At 34.8% G+C, this 25810-nt stretch overlaps 2 protein-coding genes across 12 annotated transcripts in view; one reads left to right on the forward strand and one right to left on the reverse strand.

The window, feature by feature from the left end:
- The window catches only part of ACVR2A (activin A receptor type 2A), an 87048-nt gene extending 66250 nt beyond the window's left edge, over positions 1–20798 (forward strand). For 3 of the 5 annotated variants that reach the window (XM_009182181.2, XM_021924290.1, XM_009182180.4), the window contains 8 exons: positions 1405–1428; positions 5065–5208; positions 7156–7299; positions 8321–8466; positions 10138–10252; positions 12922–13060; positions 16006–16136; positions 17071–17456. In XM_009182181.2, the coding sequence (XP_009180445.1) occupies positions 1405–1428; positions 5065–5208; positions 7156–7299; positions 8321–8466; positions 10138–10252; positions 12922–13060; positions 16006–16136; positions 17071–17265 (1038 nt within the window). In that variant the 3' untranslated portion in view covers positions 17266–17456. Of the gene's footprint in view, positions 1–1404; positions 1429–5064; positions 5209–7155; positions 7300–8320; positions 8467–10137; positions 10253–12921; positions 13061–16005; positions 16137–17070 lie in introns of all 5 variants that reach the window. The other 2 variants (XM_009182177.4, XM_009182178.3) reach the window with 2 other exon arrangements.
- Positions 20799–21578: 780 nt separating this feature from the next.
- The window catches only part of ORC4 (origin recognition complex subunit 4), a 90588-nt gene continuing 86356 nt past the window's right edge, over positions 21579–25810 (reverse strand). For 6 of the 7 annotated variants that reach the window (XM_021924292.2, XM_009182183.4, XM_009182185.4 and 3 more), the window contains exon 14: positions 23566–24001. In XM_021924292.2, coding sequence (XP_021779984.1) covers positions 23813–24001 — 189 coding nt within the window. In that variant the 3' untranslated portion in view covers positions 23566–23812. Of the gene's footprint in view, positions 24002–25810 lie in introns of all 7 variants that reach the window. The other variant, XM_017946526.3, reaches the window with a different exon arrangement.

A 25810-nucleotide genomic window follows, 5' to 3' on the forward strand; every position in this document is an offset into this window, starting at 1 on the left:
GTTTTTTTAAATTCTGTTTTTACCCTTCATATTTTGTTGCATAGTTGATATTTTGAGGCTTGTTCTTGGTGTCAGTTTGGGTTATTTTATAGCTTACCCTAATGTTCATTTCTTGGGAAATGTATTGAGCAGAGAAATACTTTTTGGTAAGATGTATGGATAGCACCTACTTGCACAGTGCTAGTATGGTGGCATCTTTATCTCTGAAAACACCTGTATTTAAACAAGATCTGAGAGATTCTTGAGCCTTTGGAAACCATATTCTAGTTATTCAGTTGGCATGTATTTCTTTCAAGGGATTAATTTTACTCTGGAATACTGATAAGATGTTTTGATAGTAGGATTGTCTCAGCCTTTTGGATGAATTATAAATACTCTTGAATCATTATCACAGGAATGAAATCTAGAAGGAAGAAAACTAGTTAAGCAACTGGTACAGATAAATGAGTTGTCAGTTCTGTTTTGTCAGTGCTCTTGTTCTCTATAGAACTGTTGGAAACTGGGGAACATAACCATCATCCATTGGAGGAATTCTCAGCTTCCCTACCACTGGTGATGATATTTCTTTTAATTTTAAATTTAGACCTTAACCTATTTTGGGATGACTGGAAAAATGAAAATCGTGTTCTCTGACAGTGTCTGAATGTCTTTAGAATGTGAGATGTGTGATTACTTGTTCCCAGGGCTACCACTGCTTAAGTGCTTCACCTTGATGTGCTGGGCAATTTGGTTTGATAATATTCTGTCACTATGTTTTACTTAATTCTGATGATCTTGTTTTCCTGTCTTAGTTTCTTGCCATGGTGTATTATGGTGCACGCACATAGCCACCAGAAACATTTTTCTGTCTCACCATTATGATTCTGTCTTCCATGAAAGGGAAGTGAGGCAGTTCAGGAAATTCTAGAGGTTCTTAAGACAACTGTCAGAAAGTCTGAGAAACTGATTCTAGCTATATATAAATTTTTAGGGCTGCTAACTGGTTTTTGCTAAAGGCAATACTGCCCTCTAGTGTCCAGAAGGCAATTCCAATTTGTAAATTCCTTGTTTTATGGTTTAGACTCTAGCGGCTCTTAGAAAAATAAATAATCATTATTTAAGACTTGGTTTAGTTTGTTTGCAGGCATGAAGTCGTTGGATCAGTTAACTTGGGATTATACTGGAGTCAAGAATTTGTTTACTACCTATCTCTCATATCTAAGGGGTTCTTTTTAATATTACTTTCCTCTGTTTATAAGGAAAGTGTTCCCTATCTTTAAACAATGTAAAACATTGGATCATTGCCAACTTTAAAAATACTAAACCATTATTCTCTTTCCTTCACTTTTGTAACTGATGTGTCATTTTTCATTTCATTCTGGATATGAATCGTAATTTCTTTTGCCTGTGTTTTTTCTTCACAAGCACGCCTTTCATATAATGATAGAGGTAAGATGCATTGATGTTTGTTTTATGGTTGTGGAACTTTCTGTGGATGCATACTAAACATTTTGTTCTTAGATTTTTGTTGTTGTTACTGCTTTACTGTGCATCCTCTATAACTTATACATTTATGTCATAAAGGGTTCTCCCCCACCCAGCTTTTATTATTAAAACATGATTGATTTGACTTAGTAATGGCTTTTAGTTTTAAGGGACTAACAGTATTTATATTTATTTAAGGTAGGATGTGGAAAAAACTATTTTACTTGATTAGAAGTTAACACTAATGGCTCCATTAGTCTCAAAAACCTTGTATTGGTTAATTTTTATAATATATCATTAGCTTAAATGTCAGCATGTGTTCATTTTTAACAGGGGTCGATTTTCTAATCCAGCCCGTTGTATTTAAATGTGAAATAGATATTTTTAGATAGCTTCATCTTTGGCATCTTTAGTAAATGAACTAGCTACAGGAGTATAACTTTTGATGATATATTGCTATCTGAGGTTTAAGCGTTTAATTAGATTAAAATTCATCCTTCAAATGGAGAACTCAGAATAAGTAAAATGATCAGAGATGACTTTGTAGCTTCCCACCTCTAATAATTTATTCCACTGTTGGTTATAGTAATGATATTGAGTAGAGGTTTGGGGGCAGGGGATTACTTTTTATAGGTTGTCATTTCAGTATGTCTTCTCAACCTGATGTCTTCTGATACCATAATTTTCATATACAAATGAGTAAAGATGAAATGTAATCAGAACCATGTTCTAATGCATATCTTTTTAGTTTTGCAAAATAGCATGGATGTTGTAAGAGAACTGGACATTTAGGGAAGGTTTTAGGAATTCTGAAATCCTTATAGTTGCCTCTCTGCTCCCCATTGGTTTCTCTGTGTAGCCAGGTAAAGCCATATTTTGTGGATGACATCAGAAATTGCTTGTCATTTATGAAATTGGTGTCTACATTTGTCTTCCCAGGGGCTTATATATTTTAAAGGTATACATTTTTATTTTTAGAATCAAGTATTGATTTTTTTGTGAGTAAATTGCTATAATAATGCCAATTAATTAAAAATCATTTCTAATATTCTTAGATTATAGGATGAGTAAAACTTAGAGATGAATTTAAAGTTTCATTCTAGTAATTTTTTATTTAAAAAGGCTTAGAGATTTTATAATCTGTGCTACAGTTACTCATTTTTGAACCCAGTCCTTTGAGTATTAAAGAATATTATTTAAAATTCCATTGAAAAGCTCATGCCATTACTAAAGTTTTTGAGATTCTACCCCATGAAGACCTTGTAGACCTTTTTCTCACCCTTTCAAAATTGACCAGTATTCTTTTTAATTGAAGCTTTTACCTTTTAAGTCATTTTGACAATAATTTTTTTTTCTGGCTGTTACTATACAGTATTGAATAAATTATGGTAAAAGGGTGATCTAAGATTATTTCTTTCTGAAATAATGGTAGCTTAGAAACTTGTTAAACAGAGCCTTGGGAATGTATGGGAACTTGAAGTATATACATTTGGAAAATGCATAATGAACTTTTTTTTCTAAATTTAGATATTGAAAATTATGTTTTCTAGAATGTTATACTAAAATCGTAGTTTGAATTGCTAACATATTAATTGTGGATTAAAAATCTATATCTTATTTTATAGATTGAATCATATTCGTGTTATTGATATCCTTTAGAACAAAGAGTGGGTAATGTGTAGATTAACTATGGAGACATTACTAGTCAATATACATAAAAGCTATTAAAAATCTTAATATTGAATTTAGCGCTGTATTCCCTCTACGTAGTTATTTTTCCTCTTCAGCTTTCAGCCATTTTCTGCATACTTTAGTTTTTAGTTTTTGACATCCCCTCTGGTTTGAAACATAACTCTCTACCTTACAAACATTTTCTATTTAGTTTAAATATGTCTTTATGCAGTTACACAGGAACTCTTCGCCCTTGAGGACTGAATGGTTTCCTTTCCTCTAGAAGAGCAGTTTTCAAGCTTTTTTTTCTCCTTTCTCCACATGCATATAAGCAGTCTGCTCCAATCAGTAGAATCTCTCAGACAGAGATGATCACTTGAAGAATGAGGGAGGGAGGGTATAGTTTTTAATAAAAATTCTCTAGAGGTTCTTGTGTCCCCTCCACTGAGAATCACATTTGAGAGCCTATCCTTCCTATAAGATTTATATCTGACTTCCTTGACCCGTCACTCTACTAAACAGAAACGTTCTTTCATGTTTTGAATGTGGAAAGGACAAGAAACTTTGTAGACAAAAAAAAAAAGTCTGAGTTTGAAATGAGTCACAAGAAGTCTTCTGTTTTATCTTACTGTTTAAATAAGAATTCTAAAGCCGTTTTATAAAGATGGTCTCATTTAGAAGAAGAAATTGCATGTTTTTCCTATATAACACCTTGCAATGTTTCTGTTGCTGAGGTTCTTTCTAGTACACAGTACACTTTTAAAACTCCTGAGTGGCACCAGTGAGCGGAGGAGTGATGCCTAAAGAAAGCACTAACTGTCTTTGAGGCATTAGAAGAAGAGATAAAAAGAAAGGCAGAGAGAGATGCATTGATCTGGGATCACATAACATTTCCAAGTGTCTGAAGTGCCACCCAGTGTCATCATATCAGTTGCTTTTGCCACAGAAATTTTAGTTCCTCTTCAAAATACTCATTATGCAGCCCTCCAAACCCTTCTGTTGCTTTTCTCTGGAAGCTTTCCAAAAGGCTTCCTGCGTCTTGCTTTAGTTGCAGATAGGGAACTGAGAGAATGCTTTCAATGAAGGGTTGCATTCTGCTTTGATAGGATTCCCTTGTGATTTGTAGATGCTATATTCCCATTTATATATTATGTTTGCTCTATTTTTAAAAAACTATAGCAGTGCACGTTTCTTTCATATACCATATCCTGTTATCTACTGTGATGACCACTTCTTTTCTGGATTTTTATTTGTACTTCTTTGCCAGTCAGTTCCAGAACACAGATAATTTTTTTATCTCAGATCAAAGGGATGAATTGTTAATATGTTTAAAATTAGAATGAACCAAACAGTTTGGTTAAAGAAATATTTACTTACATATTTCCTGTATGTGCTTTGTATTTGATATACCTATCTGCAATGTGTTTAAGAATGACTTGTGGGTATCTCTGAGATTAATGAAGAAAAAATTTAAACAGTCACTGGAGAAAGTAATAGATCTTAAGGAGAGGTTTTTGCTGATACATAGTCATAATTTGCTGTTTCTGGCACCTTTCAAATCATCCTCCTGGAAGTACACACTGGATGAAACAAATGAAATACTGTTAGGAGTATTCATAGTTAACAGAAAATCTTAGTGGGGAAAATTAGTGAGACTGGATCAGAAAGATTTTAGATCTTTTCTCCTGTGGTACATATAAAGCAATAATGCTGAACGTTATTATGAAAGCTCTTAATTCAGGTTGCCTGCCTTGTGATCACTATAGATAATTAGTAATCTAATTATGGCAAAATTGAAGTTAATGTCATCCATATGTGTTTACTGTTTCTGTGAGTTGACTTTTCAGTATACTCACTTTTTTTCTCATTTCCAGAGTTGATATGTATCATATTCTGCTTATTTATAGTATTATTATTATTTATCTGTAGGACCCAGGACCACCCCCACCTTCTCCATTACTAGGTTTGAAACCACTGCAGTTATTAGAAGTGAAAGCAAGGGGAAGATTTGGTTGTGTCTGGAAAGCCCAGTTGCTTAATGAATATGTGGCTGTCAAAATATTTCCAATACAGGTATGTTTATTGCAGTTTTGTCATATTACATATATGTTTTATGGCTAGGTCATCATAACTCAGAAATAGTCTCAAAACAGAAGCCATACATTCCAAGGTGGTTCTCTGTGATACTGGGGAAAGCAGTTAGCTCTTTTAATGCCTGCCTTTGCATCTGAGAGATTGAATTGTTAGTATAACAATCATTATGTTTGTGTGGAGTGGTGGAATTAAATGAATGCATAGGAGATCTTTTGCCAATGAAAATTCTATAGAAATGTTAAATAAAGATAAGGATTCCAATAAACAAGTCTAATTGAGTGGTTAAATTTTAATATCCCCCTACATTGTCAGAAAAAGCAAACAGAAAAACAAAAGAGTAGTATATTTTGTTTTGGAATTGGTATTTGGAGGTATATTACCAGACTTGACTTACTTTCATTCTACTTTGAGTGTTTAATTATTTCAGTTTTTGTTTGATGCATTTTCAGAGGCAATCAAGACTTCAAATAATTGGTTTATTGTTGAATTGTTTTTATTTTAAAGGTTGGCCGGACTTCTCATAAAACTCTGATCTAATGTACCTCTGAGCTATTCTTTTGTTTTGTTCTGTTGGTGGTATAGGTTTATGATGATTCTGTCTTCCCCGTCTCTTATATACCCTGGCGTCTCATGATATCCTTGGTACTGATGTCTTGGTTGGATTTGGTGTTACAGGCTCTACCACTACACTTAGAGAGTGGATCTTTCTTTTTCCAAAGTTGTCGTATAAGCAATTTCTTTGTCTTAATATACCTAGATTTTAAGCTTTTTACCTCCTCTGTTCAGTCTTACCTCCTCTGTTCAGTCTATGAACTGTATTACATAGAGTTTATGAACTGTATTACATTTTTTTTGGTAGCTATAAACCACAGTTTAGTTTTCAGAGAGAAAGTGTATTCTATTGTGCCAAGATTCATAAGTGAGATAAGGGAAGAAATTATTTCCATGTGTAAGGAAGCGTAAGGATGAGAGAAAGGCATTTGGATGATATTAACTTAAGCCCAACAACAGCAACAACAGTAGCTAACGTTTGATTGTATGTTTTTCTTGGGTCAGGTGGGCGTGTTTTACATATATGAGTGCTCACTAATATGTGTACATATATTGCCCACATGTACGTAAAATGCAACATATAATACAACAATTCTATAAGACAGACACTACAATGCCTGTTCTACTTAATGAGGACACTGAAGGATTATGTAACTTGCTAGAGGTTAGTGGGAGAGCCAGGATTTAAGTTTGAACAGTTTGGATGCAGAGGATTTCTAAGGGTTTCTAACCATTATGCTGTGGTACCTCTCACTATTACTGTCTTTTAGTAGTGAAAAGAAACTAATCTTCTATAAGAAGATACTTAGTAGACATGGATCGCTTGCAGGCACAAATGAATATATGGTGTCTTAAATTATTGCATTGCATATCTATGCCCCTTGATTTCTCATTGACTTTGCAGGGTATGCTAAACATTTTTTGAAGGATGTTTGATATTATGTTAGTTTTTGAAAAGAAGAAGTTTTCTATTTAGAGGAAGTCATTCTGCCTGAATTTCATCTTTCAAGGAGATTATTCTGAATAGTACCACAAGTAGCTTCACACCATGATGAAATTACAATGTAATACTTGCAGTAACTTATGTGTTGCCATTGTAAGATACAGAATGCAGCATTTCAGATCAACTTCTGTGTTTGTAAACTAGAAACACAGAAAAGTACTTTTTGAGGGAATGGACAGGGCAGGCATTTCGTATAAATTTGTTAACCTATTGTCAGAGGTTTTTTCTTATTACAAAACAGAACAAAAATTTTTTAAAATACTTTTTGGTTTTGTTTTGTTTTACTTTGGAACTTATTTGAGTAATCTCTTAGACATGGTTTATTTACCCGTATTCCTTGTGTTCTTACTATTCTTTCTTTTTGACTCTAGGACAAACAGTCATGGCAAAATGAATATGAAGTCTACAGTTTGCCTGGAATGAAGCATGAGAACATATTACAGTTCATTGGTGCAGAAAAACGAGGCACCAGTGTTGATGTGGATCTTTGGCTAATCACAGCATTTCATGAAAAGGTAAAACTATTTAACGTTTTACTTTAGTAAAGTCTGAATTGGCCTGCGTACCTAATGTTGGCTATAAATCCCTCAGAGTTATTTTTCGAGACATGTTATAGTTGATTAATATTTAACCTGGAAATAAAAATCATTCTTGAATAAAAATGTTTTAAAAGGTAGTTTATTTTAATAAAAGAGCAAAGATGGCAAATTTTTAACCTAAAACCCTACTCATATAAACCACCCTTTTGTTCCTTATTTCTTGTGCTGTAATTACTCTTACAAACATTTATTTTAGTATAGGTAATGCTTAGTAATTTTCACTTACCATTTACAATTCATTTTGATTACATGAACCATTTTTTTCAGTTTTAATCAGTCTTGCTTAGTGACAAAACCAGAGTCAGGAAATTTATCTCATCTTTGATCTGTCACTAACTTGCAGGGTAATTATCACCAACACATAATTGCTAGTTTTCCTCATTTTTTCTGCTTTTAGAGTCAGTGTGAAAGTACCATTAATGAAGTAGGAAATTATGTTTTTGGTAATTGGTTTCATCATTGTGAAATGTAAGTGGTTCTTTTACTTCTGTTAATTCTTGACCTAAAGGACAACAATAATCTCTAGAAGAATATTCTATATATTAGTTGCTGTTTTATGTTGTTATTTTGTGTTCTGCTAGTCCCACGATGTAAGAACTCTATAGTCAGGATATTTTAACTATTAAAATATTTTCTAGAACCTTAGATATTCAGCTAGTGTTTAAAACAAAAAACTTGTCTTATGGATTGGTGGAAATTGACTATTCTTGTAACAAAAGTTTAAAGCTCTGGTATTTCTTTCTGGTCAAATGTTTATCAATGTGAAATGGAAGGAAATTTTAACCATTCCAGAAAGATTGTTTCTTGGATATTATTTTTTCCCTGAAAGGAAAGATAATGCTGCCTTCCACAACCTCTTATAGGTAAAAAGAAAAGTCTCCTTATACATACGGCCTTTGTCAAGAATATAAGTTTCTGTTTTTCTGTCTTTTTTTAGGGTTCACTGTCAGACTTTCTTAAGGCTAATGTGGTCTCTTGGAATGAACTATGTCATATTGCAGAAACCATGGCTAGAGGATTGGCATATTTACATGAGGATATACCTGGCCTAAAAGATGGCCACAAACCTGCCATATCTCACAGGTAGACTATATTTGTATTGTTTTCCCAGGTAATTGAGTATACATTTACTAAACTTTTAAGCCTGTGGGTAAATTTTAATTTTTCCTTTGTTATTCAGTCATGCTTTACAAGACAGTTGGTTTTCATTTGTTTTTTAAAGTTAGCTTTGAGATTGGCCAGGAAGTATTTTGGATAATGTATATATTAACATTATTAGTAAAGTTTAATGATCTACTTCATCTCATTTCTGAAAGCATGATTGAAAATAAACTATATTTTCTCAATCTCAAAGGAAAAAGACATTTGTTTTACCTCAAAACGTGATATACTTTAAAGATGATTATAAATAGGGATTATTATCCAAGGGCATGTAATGAAGGAGAGACTTTGAATGTCTCCCTTGCTTGTTTTTTGAATGACCTTATTATCTTTGCCCTGAGCCAAGGTAGAGGGAGGCATCACTTAAACAGTTGTCCAGTGAAGAAATAGTTCTTAGACCCAACACTTGTCGTGCCCGCAAAAGGAAAAATGATTGCGTCTTAAAACATGGAATTCAGTTTGCCATGTATTTAATTTTCTTGAACGTGGGATTCAATTTGTCGTTTTGTGTTCAATTTAAAGATGGTTGTTTGAAAAGTAGGCATTAACTGATTCATGGAACAGATACTTAGCTGAGTGCCACCAGGTGATGTTTTAGGTTGCTGGGAGCCATTATTGTAAGTCAGCCTCTAATTTAAGTTCTGATTTTGCAAACTTTAAATGACGTCTACCTCAGAAATAACTCTTTCTTCTCACTTTCTTACATGCAGTCTATTGGCCTCTTCTTGGATTTTCCCTTGCCCTACCTGGCCACATAGGGAATTAATCCTTAAGAATCCCCAGAGTTATTAAGAAAAGGTCCTGAAAGTCTTTTGAAACTAAGATTGATTGGCTTTTATAGCATTTGGGAGTGTCTACTCGTGCTTTCAATATCCCATTCTTGGTCTATGTATCTTTACGTAAATTTAACCACTAGTCATGGCATAGATGTATTTAATTAGGGTATAGTAATCTCTAGGATGAGCCAGTTGAGACAGGTGTGTAGAAGAGGATATCTTATTGCCTTAAAACTGTTACCCTTTTCAGAACACCAGGATCTAGCTAGAGCAGTGTATGTTTATGGTAAAAAGTTTCTATTATCCATGCCATAAGATGCTTTTCTACAACTGGGTGGAAGAATATAAGAACCTCTATAATAAGGGATTATTCTAAAATGTAGGTCTGTACCAATAAACAGAGGGCCTCAATTCAGCAATATTTTTAAAATTTCTTCATTTTGGTTTAAATTTCAGTTTCTATGGGAGTTTGCAAGTAAGAACTCTAAAATATTATCTTAGAAAACAGTAGTTTTGTGATTGGTAGGTGGGTGACATAGGTAACATATCTTTTTGACATGGCAAATGTTTATATAACTGCTTTATAGATAGGATTCCTTCTTATTGTCCATGTTATGAATAGGGGTTTGTCACTGTGCTCTTGTGTTAAAGGCTACGTGGGGGCTCTGAGCTTTTTCTTTCTCCGTTTCTCTGCATTTCATAATTTTAAGTAACTATTTTTTCATAGTGTACATATTCCCCCTCTTTTCTGCTTTCAATAAAAAATTTAAAACGTAACTTGTCTAAACTTAATTTGAATACTCTTTTTATTTGCAAGGGACATCAAAAGTAAAAATGTGCTGTTGAAAAACAACCTGACAGCTTGCATTGCTGACTTTGGGTTGGCCTTAAAATTTGAGGCTGGCAAGTCTGCAGGCGATACCCATGGACAGGTAAGGATGATGATTATAAAATATAAGAAAAAATAAACTTGTCCCATATTTTCTTAGAATGGCATGTCAGGACTGAATTAGTCTAAAATTGTTGTGGTGTTTAAATCAGCATCTAACAGTGTTATGTGTTAAAGTTTCTGAGGAAGACATTTTCATATGATGGTAGAGGACTCAGGTGGTTTAGATTAAGCAGTTCATAAAACAATAACTTAGACACGTGTCGTAGGATTGTTTTTGAAAAATTGATCCAAGAATAATCCAGCACCTTTTAATAGACCTCATTCTTAGGGAATTCTTTGTATGAACTCAGTAGTTTTAGTCTGTTAGTTCTTTCACCATATTAAGAAGAGTGGAAGAATAATTAGTCACTATCCTTACCTATAGTGTATTAAATTCCCTGTCCATTTTCCCATGCAATAATAGTTTATTGCTTCTTGTTGTTTATTGCTTCATTCATTTCTTTAATCAACTTGATGGCTTTTCTCCAAATATTCTCCAGAGTTCAGAGCACTTGTAAACCCCTGAATTAGGTAACTCTGACACCTCTGTATGCCTCTGTGTGCACAGAGATCTTAGTAATAGGAACCTCTAGGAAGGCCAGAAGGGAAAAGAACATTATCCATACATTTTATTCTCAGAAACTTTGAGGCTGGAAAAGATGTTTTCATTCCTACAAGGTCACCTTTTATTTATTTATTTATTTATTTATTTATTTATATTTATTTATTTATTTATTTATTTATTTTTGAGACAGAGTCTCGCTCTGTCACCCAGGCTGGAGTGCAGTGGCATGATCTTGGCTCACTGCAGCCTCTGCCTCCGGAGTTCAAGTGATTCTCCTGGCTCAGCTTCCCGAGTAGCTGGGATTACACGCATGCGCCACCATGCCCAGCTAATGTTTGTATTTTTAGTGGAGATGGGGTTTCATCAAGTTGGCCAGACTTGTATTCAGCTCCTGACCTCAAGTGATCCTCCCACCTTGGCCTCCCAAAGTGCTGGGATTATAGGCATGAGCCACCACGCCCAGCCAAGATCACCTTTTAAATCAGGGAAACCAGTTCAACCTAAAAGGTGACATTTTCTACAAAGCTAAATGATTCAGGCCTTTGACATTATCATTTCTTCACCTTTCATATCATGTAAATTATTTGACCAACTAATTCTTAGCTTTCTTTTCCCTAGCATATCCTATAGGTTCCTGAGGACACGTTTTTTTAAGCAGTCATGGCACCACAATTTTTGGCAGTATTGACTGACGGTTTAAGAATGTAGTTTGGGGTAATGGTCAGTAGCCATATAGCTCTAGAAAAGTTGACTGCAAATGTATATGGGAATGGAGGCAATTTTGTGGAGAATACTACCAAGGTTGTGTAGGAAGCCTGAGGACAAACTTCTAAGCTAATTGAATGATTGACTATCATAAGACTAAATTCTGGGAACATATTCTTAATTTGGTACCTCATAAGCCCTCCTTCCCCTATTTTTTGAGAAAAAAATTTGTGACTCATTCATGTCATATTTTAACTCCTTCACAATTGGGTTCTATGATTAGTTAAAAATTAATTGCTTACAGTAATGACTCCTCGACTTTAGATTTCATGGACCAGAAAATTTCAAAAATATCTGGAGGGACTTGCATGTTATTGCACATTTTATATAGTACAAAGAACACATATAAAAGAGGTGACATTTTATGTCAACATGGTAAATAAACCATAATCTTGTAATAAAAGAGGTAGGTACTTTGGATGGCATACATTTACCTTTAAGAGAAAAGTAGGTTTTAGGGAAACAGTCACTGATAACACAATTAAAATAATTATTCAGAGTAGTAAATTTTTTAAAAGTAGAGCCACTTTTCCCTTTAATGTGTTCTCCTTGAACTTTAATGACCTGTCTTTATTCTTAAAACAATCTCTGTTACATGTATATTTGCATAAATTGCCCAACTTTTAATCTAGAGTAGAGATTATAGCCACCTAAGGATGGAGCTTTATGGACATACCAATATCTAGACTGTTCTCTAGTTCTGATATATCGTAAGTATGTTGTGATGTACCCAGCTATCTCACAAATATTTTTAAGCATTCATATATGAATGTTGTCAAGCACCAACCAAAGCTAGCTGTACTAGCTTAGTAACCATAGTTACAGTACTAAGAAATACCAAATTGTTGGGGACAGATATAAATAAAGGACTCCAAGACAGAAGAATTTATGAATAAACAAATACATAGATTTTGTACAGATAGAACTTTTTAATGTCAATGTGTCCTTTACTTAGCTAATTCTTTTTACAATATTAGTTTTTTTTTAATACACAGAAAAGGCCTCAAAAAAGTTTTTTTTTAAGCTACATTTCAAACAGTATGCAAAGGTAAAACTGAAAAGTATGCAGCATCCTTCTCCCAGCTGACCATCGGTTTAGTTTCTTGTGATTACATCCAGAAAGGGGAACATAAAAACTTCTAAGTCTGTACCAGCATAATGTCTGTTTGATGTATTCTTTAAGTATACGCAGAAAGGATCTTACTATTTATACGCTATAGTCTGGTATACCTTACCCTGGTAATAGACCACATTTGGTTTTGATTCATCTTACAAAATCATACAGTGTTAGTTCATAAAGTTAATGAATGAGTACTCTTTGCTTTTAACATCTTTTTCAGGTTGGTACCCGGAGGTATATGGCTCCAGAGGTATTAGAGGGTGCTATAAACTTCCAAAGGGATGCATTTTTGAGGATAGATATGTACGCCATGGGATTAGTCCTATGGGAACTGGCTTCTCGCTGTACTGCTGCAGATGGTAAGGGAAAAAATATTTTTAAAAAAGATATATATGCCTACCACACATGTATGAAAAGGGATGATACACTCCAAGGTAATATTTTAAAGTACAGTTTTTTTTTTTTTTTTCTTTTTTTAAATTGACTCCAAGAAGTGGTAGAGAATTCAGGAGGCAGAGGAGCAGAGTGTGGGGTAGGACAGGAAAGGAATTGCTATGTATTGATCCTTTACTAGCTATGTTACTGGACACTTCACATACCTTAAGGTTATTTCCTAAAAGAGCTTCAGAGGTAGTTATTATGCTTTACATATGAGGAAATTGAGATGCAGAGAAATTAAGTAGTTTGCCTACTTTAGCTTCAAACTGGTGAATGATGAAACCTAGATTTGAAACTCTGATCCAGACATAGGGAGAGGTCTGCTTTAAGGTCGTATGGGTCCTGCCCCCCAGGTTAAAGGGTTTCTATTACTTGTTCTTGTTACTGAAGCCCATGTTAAGTCTTATAGATATTTGTTTTTATTTATTTATTTTTCTGGGTAAACTTTCAGACGATATTCCTAGTGTGACAGAACTATAGTGTTTCAAGCACTCTCTCTTTAGTATTCCTTCATAAGGTCTTTACTCTGTCTTCAAGTATGTTGCGGCGTTTTTTGTTTTGAATAATATAAGGCAAACTTGCTGACTGCTGAACTCCTAAACAGATGTAAATGAGCTCGATCTGTTTATTAAGTTTTAATTTATAATTGTCTAAAGCCTTCCTGTGATTGTCAAAGACCATAGGAAAATTGTGAATATTTTAAGTTATAACCAACGTAACCTGTGTTACTAACAATATTTTATTTTCTGAGTACGGTAATAGGCTCTCATTGTAGGACAGATTGCCACTGGAATATGAAATTCAATATGGGGTACTAGTAAAGGGAATTTAGTAGAGTGCTCAGAAATGGGCACATAATCTATAGGCATCTTCCAGGATTGAGGGATTGGCTTGGGAGTCAGTGCTAAACCTACGAAAAGTTGAAGCAATTTGGGAATGATTTTAGAAGTCTTTAGGAAGAAGAGTAAGAATTCAGAGTATTTTGACTCAAAGTGGAAGAGGAATTACATTTATGATGTGCATTTATGGAAGCAGAAGTAGGTTAGATGGCAGGTATTATAGGAAAATATATTTTATAAGAACTTGATTAATATGAACTCTCCATAGCAAATCATTGGATTAAGTAATTTAGGAGACACAAGACCCTGTTCTCAAGTAACATACAGTTTAGTTAGGGCAATAAAATATATCCTGGACAATTAAATCTAGAGTAAGCTAAGTGTGAGTTGTCTAGCCCATTCCCCGGTACTTAGGTATTCCGTAAATGTTTCTGGATGAGCGCAATACTTAAGAAATACAAGCATGTGTTTTAGGAGTTTAGGGGAGAAATTGCTTTGTTTATGGGGAAGAGGAGTTATCCGAGAAGTTCTTTTGGAAAAAGAAAAGGCTAGATACTGACTTTTCTTAAATACCATGAAATAATTTCAGAGTCAGGCATTTCTGACTCTTATGTCAGAACCCAATTCTTTAGTCAGAAATTGGGGTAGAGAGTATAGTGTGAGCATTAATTGCTAAAGTAGGTGCTTTCACATTTGTTGATGGTTACTTGTTTGTTAAATGAAGTAGTTCTCAAACTTTAATGTGGCATACCAGATTCTTAGGAATCTTGTTAAAATTTAGATTCTGACTCAGTAGGTCTGGGTTGAAGCCTGAGTCTACATTTCTTAAAAACTAAGCTACCAGTTGACGGCAGTGTTGCTGGCCTGTAGACCACATAAGTGTTGGTTGAATAGACACCTTAGAATGTCAGTACTCTGTCACTGGAAGTGCTCAAGCAGAGACCAACTGTCCAGCCATAAAGAATTCTTATATTTGAAGAGGGGTAAGTTAGATGACCCCTTTATGATTCATTGTATTCTATCCAGGAGTATTTACTGCATTTCAAGAGCTTCACAAAATTTGTGTTTATGCACACATATAGCTGGTCACTGATATTGCTCAGTGGTGACCTGTGTCTGTCAAAGTAAGGCAGTCCAGCAGTTAAAACCACAGACTTCGGAGTTATTCAGAGAGTTGGGTTCAATTCCAGCTCTACCGTTTAACAGCTGTATGTCTTTGTGCAAATTCTGTAACTTTTCTGAGCCGCTTGTAAGGTAAATAGAGGTAGTGCCATCTTAACCCTGTGAAGTAAGTAATATATGTAAAGTTCCTGATCAGGATAGGTGCTCACTGGATATTAGTTATTATTAACTCCTAAATACAGTTTTCTATTTATCTGAGTAGGCCTAAGAAAAAAGGAATTATTTATATTGTTTAATCTTGTCTATGAAGGCACATCCTGACTTGTTGGAACCCCTAGTTGGAGAGCCTGTTTGTGATTTTCTAAAAAATTAAACGTACTTTTTGGCAGCTGTTGTGAGGGAGTATAGAGAAGAGGTATGACTCTGAGGTGCATAATTCCTCATGTGGGGCATGCAGGGGGGTTGGATATGCCATAGAATAAGCATGGTTATAATACATTGAACCTAGAGCCTCCAGAGATGGAAGCACCACTGTTAACATTCTGATCTGAACTGTAAGGATTGAGTACCCTAAAGGGATATTATATAACCTTAATTTACAAATACTGATTGTTCCTTATGTCCTCTATGCAGATGGAAATAGGCATCCTTTATACCTAGATAAGAAAGCTCCTTATACAATCTTTAAGGAAATTACATGCCAAATTATAGACTTTTTCATTTCTCGTATGTTAGTTTGGTCACACTATGGTATAAGTACAGTTGAGAATCTGTTTCTCTTCTGTCCTCATAACATGTAAATAGTTGGGAAAAGGTGACAGAGTATATTTTAGAAAGTTTTTACCAGTTTGAAAGTCAGGAGGATTTTAATGAAAATGATTTATTTTTCTTTTCTTACTTTTCAGGACCTGTAGATGAATACATGTTGCCATTTGAGGAGGAAATTGGCCAGCATCCATCTCTTGAAGACATGCAGGAAGTTGTTGTGCATAAAAAAAAGAGGCCTGTTTTAAGAGATTATTGGCAGAAACATGCTGTAAGTTATCCAGTTAGCTTTTCATTTGAAATTCCAATAAAACACTTTTCAGAGGAATTATTTATCTCTGCACATTTCTCTTTCTTCAAGTATTTTCTGGGAGGTGATCTTCATACAGGATATTCTAGAGTTCTGGATGCAGAATTAGGGCTATGTCTGTATACCCCTGAAGGTGATTGTAAACTTATAGAGCTTTAGAGGGCTTTTGTCTCAATGGTCCTACGCAGAAGAGTGTGTCATCTAGTTTCCCAGGGAAAAGGCATGCCAGACTCGGAACCTGTGGATAGTTGGGTAACTTTGCTGATGACCACTTCCAATATGATAACATTTTAGAAAGTGTATGAAGCACCAGGTTTTTTCCTCTCTATAGGAGTTTGTTGTAGCCTTTTGATTTCAGCTTAGAGAAGACTTTCAAGTCTTAAGAGTGCTTTAAAACTAGAGACCAGGCACACAACAGTATTGCCTGGTTATTTTGGTCTAAATACAACTAGAAACATGGCTAAAACCAGGCAGATAAATCTCAAAAGGGGCTTTCTGCTCTTCTGTTTAATTGGAAGATAGAAATGCTGATATTAACTAAGAAAACAATAAAAATGATTAGGTCCCCCTTTATCCTTGATTTTTGAGTCCATTTGAAGGGTTAGCATTGAAATGACCTGGTTTGTGAACAAGGGATAGAGTTTTTTTTTTGTTTTTTTTTTTTTGGGAGTTAAAAAAAAAATTCCTGTTGTGATAATCTCATGCTTAAAAAGAAAAAAAATAGTTCTCTTTATGCTTTTCTTCATGATTCTGCACATGGTATTCAATAAAAGTGAATGTTGACAGAAACTTCTTTGACCCAGAAAACTAGCCATTTCTTCATGAAATTTTTATTCTATTTCCTAATAGAAAACAAAAATTGCTGTGGCGTTTGAGTATGTTTTTCTCCTTTTAGGGAATGGCAATGCTCTGTGAAACCATTGAAGAATGTTGGGATCATGACGCAGAAGCCAGGTTATCAGCTGGATGTGTAGGTGAAAGAATTACCCAGATGCAGAGACTAACAAATATTATTACCACAGAGGACATTGTAACAGTGGTCACAATGGTGACAAATGTTGACTTTCCTCCCAAAGAATCTAGTCTATGATGGTTGCGCCATCTGTGCACACTAAGAAATGGGACTCTGAACTGGAGCTGCTAAGCTAACGAAACTGCTTACAGTTTATTCTGTGTAAAATGAGTAGGATGTCTCTTGGAAATGTTAAGAAAGAAGACCCTTTGTTGAAAAACGTTGCTCTGGGAGACTTATTGCATTGCCGACAGCACAGATGTGAAGGACAAGAGACTAAGAGAAACCTTGCAAACTCTATAAAGAAACTTTTGAAAAAGTGTACATGAAGAATGTAGCCCTCTCCAAATCAAGGATCTTTTGGACCTGGCTAATGGAGTGTTTGAAAACTGACATCAGATTTCTTAATGTCTGTCAGAAGACACTAATTCCTTAAATGAACTACTGCTATTTTTTTTAAATCAAAAACTTTTCATTTCAGATTTTAAAAAGGGTAACTTGTTTTTATTGCATTTGCTGTTGTTGTTTCTATAAATGACTATTGTAATGCCAATATGACACAGCTTGTGAATGTTTAGTGTGCTGCTGTTCTGTGTACATAAAGTCATCAAAGTGGGGTACAGTAAAGAGGCTTCCAAGCATTACTTTAACCTCCCTCAACAAGGTATACCTCAGTTCCACGGTTGCTAAATTATAAAATTGAAAACACTAACAAAATTTGAATAATAAATCAATCCATGTTTTGTAACAAATTCACTGTGTTATTTAAGGGAAAAAAGGTAAGCTATGCTTAAGTGCCAACAGTAAGTGGCCATTCGTAAAGCAGTGTTTTAGCATTTCTTGTGCTGGCTTGTAATGTAGGGAAAAAAAGTGCTGTTTTTTGAAAAGATGGTGTCATTTCCCCCTTCTTCCCATGTTTTAAAGCCCCATCTTATATCCAGTTCCCAAAATTTGCATACTTACCTAAGTATTTTTTTTAGGTGTGCTGTGTTTGGGGAATATTTGAAAATTTAAAGCATGATATAAAATTTTTTTAAGTGAGCTGTGACACTGGAAAGCTCTTCATTTTGTCTTTTAAAATAGAGTTTTTTCTATTTATATATGTAAAATTGTAGTGTATTTCTTTTCACCAAACAGTGTGTGGGACATTCTTTATCACTGTTTAGGATCACCTCAGGAAGTGTCGTTACCCAGAATTCCTCACTGTCTGCTTTGAGACTTGTAACTTTATCACTATACTTCTGCTTGGTGCCATCTTGTCAGAGTAATATTTGATGTCTGTGATATGTAAAGAATTATCCTAGGATAGAGATATTAAACTTTAAGCAGATTTCAGATGTTACTGCTTTAAAACAAATCAGGGATAACAAATTAAACATATAACTTAAAATATGCAATGACATTTAGAGGTAACCAATGTTGATATAGGTAACATAGCCTAGCCACCGCCCCAAAATTGCTTTTACAACTAACACTGATATTAATTTAGGATAGTTCATGCCTTATCCTTGCTAATAAAATGGAATTGATGGTAGGCAGGTGCCAAAGTGCTTTTCAAAACCATATTACGTTAGAATACAATTGGATTCTTCCTCAGATTTATACAGGCCAAAGTAAAACATTAATTTCCTGAATTTCCAGATTACCAATCAACAAATAGCCAGTATTATGCCATGTTATTTCTGTCAGGTCATTTTAAAATCCATACATTAATTTTATAAAAGAATTTTTTACATGTCACTGTCAGGAGCTCACTGTGAATGTGTTGTCTTAAAATGGTTATTTAACCACACAGTACACTACATTTTACATATATGTACGTAATCTCTGGGAATAGTAAATTATGTTATTTATAAAAAATACATAGGTCAACAGACTTTAAGCAGGGAGGAAAAGAAGAGTAATAGCGTCTGTGTGCCGCAGACCATTCAGAACTGTCATGCGTGTCCCCATGGTCTCATTGTATTCCTAGCAATTCCATTTTCAATGTTGAGTTCACCTCTATTTCAGAGTACTTGGTCTCTCAGTTTCTTGATCTGGCTTTGCTTCCATTTAAAAACTAATCAAGAAGGGAAAATATTGAGAATGTGCATACAAGAAAATCATTAATTTCCTGAAGATGAATTTCTACCTGTTGTGAACATTCAACTTTCTTTTTAAAAGTTAAAAAAAATCAAAACAAAAATAAACAAGGGATATTATGATGAATGTTTGGCTTATGTGAGTACTAGAGATAAATTTTTTTAAAACCAGTTATTCACAATATAAAATGTTTTCAAGTTAGAAAAAATTTTTAGGAATCCTGGTTATTGTATTTAACTGTAGCTAACCAATTTTAAAACTTGTATTCTTTTGAGAACTATGATTAATAGAAAAACTTTTTTATAAGCAGTAAAATAAGAATGTTCCAGTGACTACCTGTCCTTATACCTAGTCTTGTTAAAACTTTCTTTTGCAGGGTATTCAGTGTTTGGTTTACAGTCAGTGCAGAGTGGGCAAGTTAACAGAAAGTTTGAGCTAGAGATACTGGAAAAAAAGAAAGATCAAAGAATGAGAAAAATAGTGATCCATTTTGGGGCAAACTGAAACCCCCCAAATAACTCTTTCCTCATGTGTATGGTGCTCCTCATGACTCGTCTTGTATTTTGCCTTTCTGATACCCATCAGAACTGCTGCTGCTCTAACTTATACTCTTTACCTTGCCCAGATCTCCACGTAAGGAATGCTTTATGATCAACTTGCCATAGGACTGATGGATTAACCAGTGTTCGGCTTTATTTGAAGTCTATGCCCTGCACAGCTCTTGTATGTATTTTAGATGCTAGAAGTTTTTTTTAGCATGTGATGTGTGATTCTTGTTTGAATTCTAGGTACTTTGTGAATTCCAGAAAAAGAGACTGTGCCTCATGATTGTTAGTCCCATGAACTTGCACTATCTTTCATGGCGATGTTTTGAAAATACAATCAGGAAAAAACCCAACACCTTTGGAATTTAAAATAGAATCATATCATGAAATTTAAAAAGAATCTCTTTGGTCGCGTTTCCTCACCTCTAAGTAACAGCTACATTTAAGTAAAATGCAGGTGGTAGGGAAAAAAACCATGGCCAGATGGTGGTTTAGTGGAATAAACTGATTACTGGTCTTTTTTTTTTTTTTTAAAGAAAGAAGCGTCATCACAGATACTTTCCAATTTCTCTTTTTTACTTTTTTGAAAGATTACTTTTTAGGAACATTTGGTATGATATGCATAAAATTATTTATCAATTTGTGGGCAAAATGATACAAGTAGCATCTTGATTGAACATCATTTACCTCAGATATTCAACCAGCAGTACGTTTTTTATGCAGTCTCAACCCATATCCCATTTGTTACCTCTCAGAATATTGGTAAGCAGTTATTTTCGCTTTACTCTGTATTTCTTGTGTTTTGGGCACAGGTTATTGTACTACTGTCAAATCGTACTTGCTATTTTTTCTGCAAGTATTTAACAGAAAGCTTAAAATCCCCATAAAACCCCACCTTGGATAAGTGATTGTTAAATATTGTACAAATAAAATGTATGCTATCCCCATTCCATCCCCAAGTTAAATAAAAAAAAATGAATATGGTATGATTTGCATATGCAGTTTTTCTTTAGCTATGTGTTCTTAAAGAGGGGAGTGGTAGCTTTGTAACTTACAGTGAGGCTTACACCTTGACAACTGCCAAGAATGAGGATAGTGGTGAGTGAAGGGAGATTTGTTAATTATGGTATTTCCCTCTATTATCGTCTAAACAGATTATATTCCCACTCAAGTATGTGTGTTGGTCCTGCCAGTATTAGGAAGCAGAGGCTTGTTGGCATTGTGTCACACAGTACACACCAATGGATTCTCAGATTTTCTAGGGTAAAGGTGAAGGACGGGGCAGCACTTAGATTATGGTGGTTTGAAAGAAACAGAATTGCTTTCTAAACCAGATGAGACCGAGAATGCGAACCATGGTGAAATATGCATGGAAACTCTACAGAAAATACTGAAGTGTTTCTTACAGTGTTTTCTGCAAAACAGTGATTCGTTAGGACATTAATAGGTATTATGTTTTCAACATGTACAGCATTATGATACAGTAAGTTTGGACCAAACAGGCATTCATTCCCCAGAGTCTTTCACGTGCACGAGAATCAGTCATTTTAACAAGAATTCTGTTTCTGGTGGGCCACTTGGAGGGAACACAGATGTAAAAAACACACTGAAATATTCCTCCTTCACCTGCTTTTCAGTCTGAGGTAGTCAGATTAAAAAGCAGTTTGTGCTTTTTTGGTTCTATTTTTCCTCCTCTAGTAAATGAAGAAAATATCTTGAAGCTGTATGTGTAAGTTTACATTATTCTTGAACCGCTTTTTAAACTAGGGTTTTTCAGACTTGTTTTTATTGATGACAGTTCAAGCAATTTAAGAGATGAAGTTAGCTCAAAACTCTTGCAAATAGACTTCAGCTTTTTTGTATGAGAGAATATGGAAAGGCCAACAATCAACACTGCTCCTCCCCACAAAAATGCTTTGGGAATATAATAGGCATATGCTTCATTTGTGTAACTTTTCCTAATGTATTTTTTGAATTTGCTTTTAACTGTTTCATGTTTACCTCAATTGGTACTTAGTCTTAAAATCTGTATACTTGGTTATTGATAGATCTTCTGTAGCTCTTACGTAGCCAGTGAGACAGATGAGGGCTGTCAGCTTTTAAGTGACATCTTAAGCTAATAAGAAATTGCAATCCTCAAGTCATTTCATGAGGCTGTTACCCTTTAAGACAAATAATACTTTCCTCAAATAGTTTAGAAAATTTTTAAAAGGGTCAGTTAGAGCATAAGTGTAAAATTCTTGCTTCTAGTGTATAATAGTGATGTTACCATGTTAAGTATTTTGGTGAAATATCCCCTACAAATGTGTAGACTATGGCACAGAATCAGTATGCAAGCCTTAGCCTGAATGAGACTGCTGAAAAGTAAATGACAGGGATCTGAATACTTAGAAGGTTTGACTTTTTGCAGGGAAGGAAAGGCTATGTATGCAAAAGAATATGTTGTAACTACTGAAGAGCTACTTTTATGCACAGAAATTTTTTATTCCACTTTGTATCCAAGATTTCATTAAAACATTGTGCCTTAGAGCATACTTTAAAAACTATTTGGTAAGGAATCCACTGTCGAACTTCAGGTTTTAATAGCACTGCCTTTGGTGTTAAACTGAGTTGAATTCCAAGCCTGCTGGCTATTCCCAGCATTGCCACTGCTTTGTTAGTTTTCTAATCTGTAAATAACAGTACCTACATCTCACAGGGCCTCTAACAGTTAAATGGATTGTAAGCTGCACAAGCATAGGGACAGTCTGTCTTTTGTAAACCTCCCATGCACACAGTAGGCAATCAAATATTCTTGAACAAATGAAGTCACTTAAGTGCTTATTAAATTTCATTTTAAATATATGCCTCTGTTAATTCATGGATCTTGGAACTTACTTAAAAGACAATGCTTTTACTGACATTTCCACATTCCTCAGGGATTTACTGTTTGATACAGGTTCAGTTAACATTGCCATACATGTCTCATTACTTTTGGGGGTGCTTTTCCAGAAATCTCTGGTACAGTCACATCACTTCATGATGGGGCTATGTTCTGAGAAATGTGTCTCTGGGTGATTTCATCATTGGATGAACATCACAGAGTGTACTTACACAAACCCTGATGGTATATAGCCTGTTACACACCTAGGCTATACATACAGCCTAGCCTATTACTCTTAGGCTACAATGCTGTACAGAATGTTACTGTAATACTGTAGGCAACTGTAACACACTGGTAAACATTTGTATATTCAAACACAGAAAAGGTACAGTAAAAATATGGTACAGTCTTACAAGACCACCCTCATATATACAATGTCACGGACCAAAATGTTATGTGGTGCCATGACTATACTTGTTAAGAATGCAAATTCCAATCCTTTTGACCTATGGTAAGCTCAACAATCTGTAATTTTAGAAAATCCTACAAGGGATTCTGATGTGGATGGTATGAGTACCACATTTTGAGATATCTAGAAGAAAAATCTTCAAACTCCTTGGCCTTTTCCTTCCATGTGAACCATCTTCTGACTAAGTTAGTCTCCTGAACTAGAAAACCTGAGTCTGGGATAGAATCCAAAATTTGCTTGTGGACAGAAAAAAACCGTGCAGCAAACCTACTGTACTAAAGGTTACTTATACTTCAGTTGTTACGATTGTTTTTTTACTCCTTTGGTTTAAGGTTTGTAAAGACATCTAGCTGTTAGGTTGAAGTGAGCTCTTCAAATAGACCATTATATATATAAGTGTTAAAAAAGCACATGGTCTAGTCCCTAAAACAGTCATATTTTATTCTTCTGAACTGCTACTTACAAAGTAATCTCAATTACTGAAATTATAAATCATGTAACTGTTAATGATTAAAAGGCAAGACAGCCAAGACAGTAGACATGCAAGTCTCACATAAATACAAAAATATTTATAGAATGTTTAGTATTATCATGTTAAAGGACAATAGTTTTTCGTTCTCTACAGAAGTATGAATGAAATGCCAAAGTTGAAGTCACTGGTTATATTCATAACCAGCTCAGTGAGGATGTTGCCCACTGCCTCACATCTGTAGGACAGTTGGGATATTTCTGCAGAGCATTCATAATTTGAGTATTATCCAAAAGCAGTTTCATCAGCTGGTACTCTCTCTGTGAATTTCCTGAAGTTCTTTCCATGGGCTTTATTAATTCTAATTGTTGCAAGTGTTCAAAAGCCTGAAAGATGAAAGAAATAGTTTAGGTTGAATAGGAGAGGAGAGTAACAACTCTCCTGGTCTCTCCCAGGGAACAGTTAGTGTTTTGGTCAGCTGCAGAACAGAGTACTGGGAAACAAACTAACAACTATCAACAGGACTAAAAAAACTCTCACAACCCCATAAAAAACTCTATTATCAGGTAAAACAGTGTCAATGCACACTTACTTGTCCATATATTGTTGAATGTAAACATGGCAAACTTTAATTCAATATATACAATAACGGTTTTCTTCCTGGCCTCATTCTCTATCATAGTTCCTCCTAGTACTTTAATAAATAAAGTGTTTCCAGTTGTCTGTAAAAACCTAAGAATCAGATAAGACTTTCTGATCGATTACCTAAGCTACTCAGATTTGCATTTATATTTTGTCTGTCTCTATCTTTGCTTTGCTATGTAAAAAGTTAACAACTGTAACAAAGAGGGAGGCAGAAAAAGACCCTTGAGTCAACTAGGCATATTCAGCTGATCCTGTAAGTAAAGGATTCAACAGGGTGGTATGGACATGGAGAGGGGACAGGCTCCTGTTTCCTCTAAGAAGTCAGACTGAGACTGTCACAACATTCTTCCATTTTCCCCATCTTAATAGGGCTCTTTCCTGTCTGCTTCCTCTTATCCTTAATATTCACGTATTGTATCTTTTCTGACCTTCAGTGTTGTGTTAGGTACATTATTAGGGTATGAAAAAAACTGAAACCATTAAATCATGATATACTAACCATTAAATAACGATACACTGAAATAGATTCCTGAGGATTCTATTATATTCTTACAACTCACTGTAAAAAACATCACTTGAGCATATTCTCTATGTATCACATAAATTCTTCTGATAGAGAAACAGCTCAGATACCTTCATATCTGCAAATGAGAAAATACTGGAGGCTGCAGGTGTTAGAGCTGAATAGAACTGTGCAGATTTAAAACATTTCTAAATAGCAAAATACTTCATTATTGAAAATTCAGAAATGAGCAGCTACAAATTATTGAGAATTTAAATGCAGGCCGGGCGCAGTGGCTCAAGGCTGTAATCCCAGCACTTTGGGAGGCCGAGGTGGGCAGATCACAAGGTCAGGAGTTAGAGACCAGCCTGACCAACATGGTGAAACCCTGTCTCTACTAAGAATACAAAAATTAGCTGGGTATGGTGGTGCATGCCTGTAATCCCAGCTATTCAGGAAGCTGAGGCAGGAGAATCGCTTAACTCGGGAGGCAGAGGTTGCAGTGAGCCAAGATTGCACCCACCACTGTACTCCAGCCTGGGTAACAGAAGGAGACTCCATCTCAAAAAACAAAAAACAAACAAACAAAAAAACTCAAAAAATTTAAATACTTGGGTAACCTTTCCATTTTCACAACTCTCACAAAATAAGACTATTAGGGGAAAAAAACCATCCAGTATTGTAAAATACTTTTCCTGTTTCTTTGAAGAAATGGCAGTGCTCTGTACTCATTTTTGTTGCTACAGGAAATGAAATTCTGATTACTAGGGCCTACAAGGGATGCCAGTGGACTTGGGGATCCACTGTTTTAAAAAAGTTTCATTCCTTAAAATCCTCAAGAGCTGCACTGTCCACACTAGGCTACTCAGCATTTCAATGGTGACTCAATTTTTATTTAAACTTAAAAATGGATATTTAATTCTATTAAAAAATTCTGAGCATGTTTAGAACAATTTCAAAATGTAAATTTACTTTCTCAGCTACAAATTTTATGGAATCTAAACAGCAAGAATTTCCAGTGAATATTTAGGCCACTGAGATGTGCTTT

Source organism: Papio anubis, chromosome 10 (genome assembly GCF_008728515.1).
Source record: "Papio anubis isolate 15944 chromosome 10, Panubis1.0, whole genome shotgun sequence".
Lineage (NCBI taxonomy): Eukaryota > Metazoa > Chordata > Mammalia > Primates > Cercopithecidae > Papio > Papio anubis.